Source organism: Cupressus sempervirens, chromosome 8 (genome assembly GCF_028749045.1).
Source record: "Cupressus sempervirens isolate cs-2001-9-10 chromosome 8, ASM2874904v1, whole genome shotgun sequence".
Classification (NCBI taxonomy): domain Eukaryota; kingdom Viridiplantae; phylum Streptophyta; class Pinopsida; order Cupressales; family Cupressaceae; genus Cupressus; species Cupressus sempervirens.
The window spans coordinates 27,068,553-27,073,449 of record NC_143125.1 but is presented as its reverse complement, the minus strand read 5'-3'; the positions used below and the strand labels follow the sequence as shown (position 1 = coordinate 27,073,449).

Below are 4,897 nucleotides of genomic sequence, written 5' to 3'. Positions count from 1 at the left end.
AGTGGTAAGTGATGCCCTAATTTTAATATAGTGGTATTTAGCTTAGTTACCGGATTCGCCTGGAAAAGGCCGGATCCGGGCTCGGGTCCGATTCGGATCCGGATCCACGTATGGATCCGTGAGGATCCGGGCAGGATTCGTAATCCTGCCCGGATCCTCGAGGATCCACGCGCGGATCCGCGTGAATCCGCGGCAATGACAGGAGGAGTATGCAAAAACGTGGGCCCATTATCATTTTTTAATATTTTTTTTTTGCCCTAAAGGGCCTAAACCCTAAAAACGACCCTCTAAATCACAATGCAAGTTCATTTGCTCTCTATTTTGCTCTCTCATACTTGCTAGTTTGAAGTGAAGTGCTTGGATTCGAAGGAGATCGGTTGTGGAGCTTCAAATACCTTGCAAGAAGTGTTTAAGGTATGCATTTCAACCATATTTTTGAATTCTTTCATAGATTATTGATTTATTTTTAGTTTTCCAAATTTTCAAGTTTTTGTGCAAGTGTGAAGCATGATTTTCTTTCACTTTTTCTAGATTGCAAGAATAGAACAATGAGTAGTCAAGGCTCAGTGGGTGGGGGTGGGGCTGCATCACCAAGCTTCAAAATTGATAAGGGGTCTCCTTTATGGAGACACACAACAAGAGTTGCACAATGTCCTGGGGGTGGGGCATACATATGGAAATGTAATTTTTGCAACATACAACATAGAAGCTCCTATTCCCGAGTGAAACTACATTTTTTGGGCCCTGCGGGTGAAGGAATTCACATGTGTCAAGGTAGTGATAAGAAGGGATTACCAGCTGCACAAATAGCAGCATTAGCAAAAGAGCAAGATGATGCTGATAGAGCAGTCGCAAAAGCAAAACGTGGTGCTTCCCAAAAAACAAATATACCAACACCATCATTTGATCAAACAAACACAAGAACACATCCTTTTTTGCCTATGCCAACTACAAATGATGAAGATGAAGACCCATCTCCACTCACCCGCAAGAGAGGCCCACTAGATAGGGCATTCCAAATTGAAAAGAGAGACATTGCTGATCACAAAATTGGACTTTGTTTAATTGCAAATGGTGTTTCATTTAATTTTGCTAGATCACCTTATTTTAGGGAGATGGTGGAAGCAATAAATGATGCACCCCATGGTTACAAACCGCCTGGTTATGAGAAGTTGCGCACTACCATATTACATGATGAAAGGAAAAATGTAGAGGCTCAACTTCAACCAATAAGAGATTTTTGGGTTCAATCGGGTGTGTCTATTATTTCGGATGGTTGGAAAGATTGTAGAAACCATCCATTGATCAATGTTATTGCTGTATGCCCTAAGGGGGCAATGTTCTTGAAGGCAGTTGATTGTGAAGGGCAAGTGAAAGATGCAGAATTTATTTCACGCATTCTCATTGATGCCATAGAGTCAGTGGGTCCTGATAATGTTGTTCAAATGGTCACGGACAATGCAAAAGTTTGTAGGGCTGCAGGGATAATTGTAGAGTCTAGATATGATCATATCTTTTGGACACCATGCACCGTCCACTCTCTCAATTTAGTGATGAAAGCAATTGGCACCGAAATAGATTGGGTGAAAAGGATATATGAGGAAGCTGAAGAGATTCAAATGTTTGTGACAAATCACCACATGTCACAAGCAATTTTTAGGAGTTTCTCGGACTTGGAGTTATTGAAGGTAAATTTTTATATTTAATATATAATTGAATATTATTGGATTCCACAATTATTAATTTTTGTTGTTGTTTACATTAACATGTTTTAATTTTTAAATGTTTTACTAACTTGAGTTTAACATGTTCTTAGGTTGCTGAAACCCGCTTTGCCTCTCACACAATCGTCTTGAGACGACTTGTGAAGGTAAAAGAAGCATTGAAGCATATGGTCATTAGCCCCCAATGGGGCATTTGGAAGAATTCCAATACAGCAAGGGCTTTAAATGTGAGAAGAATGATACTAGATGAGGATTGGTGGGGTCTTGTGAGTTATGTGTTGGAAATCACCGATCCAATAATGGCAATGCTTCGCTTCGCAGATAGTGATGAGCCATGCCTTGGGGATATTTATGATTCCATGGATAGTATGCGGGAAAAAATTAAAATGGTAAGTTTTACGCTCTTTTACAACAATTTTTTATTTGAGAGATATATAGATTCTAAAGTTTAAATTGACATATTCACTAATTATAATTATTATTCATATTTCATATCTTAGGTCATACAGAAGAGGGAGAATGATCCTGAGGACACCCTTTACAAGAAGGTGGAAAAAATTGTTCATCATCGATGGAACAAGATGACCACACCTTTGCACCTCCTTGCATATGCTCTATCCCCGAGGTACTGTAGTTCTTATCAAATGTTTGTGCTTATTTTATCCAATGTTTGTGCTATTGATATTTGATAGTGTTCAATTGTCTTTTGTTATCCCCAGGTACTATAGTGCAGATGTACTTCGCCTTCCAGGTAGAGTGCCACCATTTAGAGATGCAGAGATTGCAGATGGGTATAAGAGGGCACTAGCTAAGATATTCCAAGATCCAGAGATTGGGGCAATTGTGAGGAGTGAATTTGCTGCTTTCAACTCAGGTGATGATTTCGACCCTATTGCCATAGCAGACCAAAGCAGGATGGGTGCCATCAAATGGTGGTACCTTCATGGGCAAGCCTTCACGTACCTCCAACCTCTTGCCATAAAGGTCCTATCCCAAGTAAGTTTGTAAAATTAAGCTTAAGGTTAACATTCTCAATTCCTTGAATTTATTATTTAATTTATTTATCTTGATTGTTGTCTTGATAATTTTTAATTTCTCTTTAGGTTGCCAGCTCTTCTGCCGCTGAGCGGAATTGGAGTACTTACTCCTTTATCCACTCAATCAAACGCAACCGGTTGGCTCCAAAAAAATCAGAAGACCTTGTGTTCATTCACAACAATTTGTGCTTGTTGTCACGGAAGGATCCTAAGTACAAGAAGGGGCCCGAAAAGCTCTGGGATGTAGCACCCAAGACTCCTGATTTAGATATGACCATCCGAGATTTTGCTAGATCCACTTTGATTGATGTGGATGATGAGGAGGAGGATTATGAGTTAACAATCCCCTCTACTACTAGTGGTTTGGGTTCCTCTACTAATACAGATGCATCACTTGCAGCTCACCAGTACCCCTTTGATGCGGATTTTCTTGAAAATCCATTTGATGATTAAATAAAAAACTTTAGTGTTGACTCTTGACTCTTTTATGAGTAAATCATGTTATAAACTTTAAGTTTAATGATCTATATTTTGAATGTTACAAGCTTTCACTTTCAATAATTCAATGTGAATGTGTTGATTTTCTTTATAATCGTGAAAATAAATTAATTATCAATGTCATTGATCAAGTATACTAGATTCATACTATGAAATGATTTAGTTTTAGAATTATGTATATTTCTCTTATTTTTTAGTATATATATATATATATATATATGCACGAATCCTCCACGAATCATAATTGGGAAAAAAAAAAAATCCCGAATCCACGGATCCGATTCACGTGCCCGAATCGGATTCGTGTCACGAATCGGCAACTAAGGTATTTAGTTGAAATTATCATTTGATTTTGAGATAGCGGTTTTTAGATGTTAGTCATCATGTGAAATTGATATAGCGTATTTGTGGACTAACTCGAATGGTTGCAGAAGCATCACTAGTTTGATTTCGGTCTCAGTTTTCCAAGGTATGTGGTTTTCAACTTCTGTAGTGATTTCAATTGATGATATTTCAAATTTTAAGTTAAGAAATTTTGTATAACTGATTTTAACGGTAAATCTTATTCACATGAACCTGAATGATATAACTGTCTCCCTATGAAACAAAGTAATAACGAAATTCTTTTAGTATATTAGATGTTAATTTAGACCTAGGAAATCAAGATGTTACACCAAGCTTGCTTTGGAGTAATATTTGGAGAAACTTTATAGGAATTCTATTCAAAATATAGACTAGTGCTATTGCTACTCCCTGATAGCATTTGGGAAAATTTTTGGTCTATAACATGCTTTGTTCCATCTCCATAATGTTATATTTCTTCCTCTCTGCAACACCATTTTGTTGGGGAGTATAGGCTACAGTAAGCTGTCTCTTTATGCCATTAGTGCTGCAGATATCAATACATTTGTTTGATGTAAATTCTCCCCTTATGTCGGTTCTGAGTATTTTGAGAGAATCCCTACTTTTCTTTCTTGCCAAGGCCTAAATATTCAGATTTCTACCCTATAAAAAAAACCCATGCATGGCATGAGTAATTGTCAATAAATGTCAAAAATTGCAGATTCTTACCAATGTAAGTGGGAAATGTGTCTCCCTCCTGCAAGATATGTCTTAGAGATGGAGACACATCTTTGAGCCCTTGTTTATACCCATAGACTTCAAATTTGGGTGGAGACTTTGTATCAAAGTGGTGCAGAGCACCTCCCTTTTTCGTTTTGTGAGTTGTTTGGGTGTTAGTTAAGAGTCTTGTGGAGTCTAATAAGATCCAATGGTCCTTGCATCCAAACTTGTCCCAATTTGTTTGTAAAGAGCAAAAATTGCTCATAAGGTCCAAAAGTTGTCAAATGTTGTCAAGTGGGTCAAAGTTGCTAAGATTGAGAAACTAGGGTATTTGGTCCCCTATATGGTCCTAATGGTCCTAACTAAGGTCCTAGGATAGGTCTAGGGGCACCCACTTGCTCACAACATGCAAAAAAGAAAAATTGCTCAAAACTTTTGCAATTTTTGCAAGAAACTTGCAAATGAAGGAATGGGCGATTGTAAGGATGAAGATTTTTGGAGCTTGGAATGAATTTCAGTTGCAGACCACGTGTGAGCAAACTGTACAGACTCTTTCTGAGTTTTTCCTTGTATTTG

At 37.8% G+C, this 4,897-nt stretch overlaps 1 protein-coding gene across 1 annotated transcript; it reads left to right on the top strand.

The window, feature by feature from the left end:
• Nucleotides 1-255: 255 nt before the first annotated feature.
• Nucleotides 256-3,322, top strand: LOC149541398 (uncharacterized). The gene is made up of 5 exons (XM_089796673.1): nucleotides 256-1,688; nucleotides 1,817-2,113; nucleotides 2,225-2,349; nucleotides 2,444-2,720; nucleotides 2,828-3,322. Exons 1-5 carry the CDS (start codon nucleotides 549-551, stop codon nucleotides 3,212-3,214), a joined length of 2,226 nt encoding a protein of 741 aa, XP_089652799.1. The 5' UTR covers nucleotides 256-548; the 3' UTR covers nucleotides 3,215-3,322.
• The last annotated feature ends 1,575 nt before the right edge of the window (nucleotides 3,323-4,897 follow it).

What these genes read in the sequence shown, in the direction of transcription:
- LOC149541398 (XM_089796673.1), top strand. Translation starts at nt 549, where the DNA reads ATGAGTAGTCAAGGCTCAGTGGGTGGGGGTGGGGCTGCATCACCAAGC. An exon ending in GCATATGCTCTATCCCCGAG is followed by an intron (nt 2,350 to 2,443) that starts GTACTGTAGTTC and finishes TGTTATCCCCAG; the next exon opens with GTACTATAGTGCAGATGTAC. An exon ending in CCATAAAGGTCCTATCCCAA is followed by an intron (nt 2,721 to 2,827) that starts GTAAGTTTGTAA and finishes ATTTCTCTTTAG; the next exon opens with GTTGCCAGCTCTTCTGCCGC.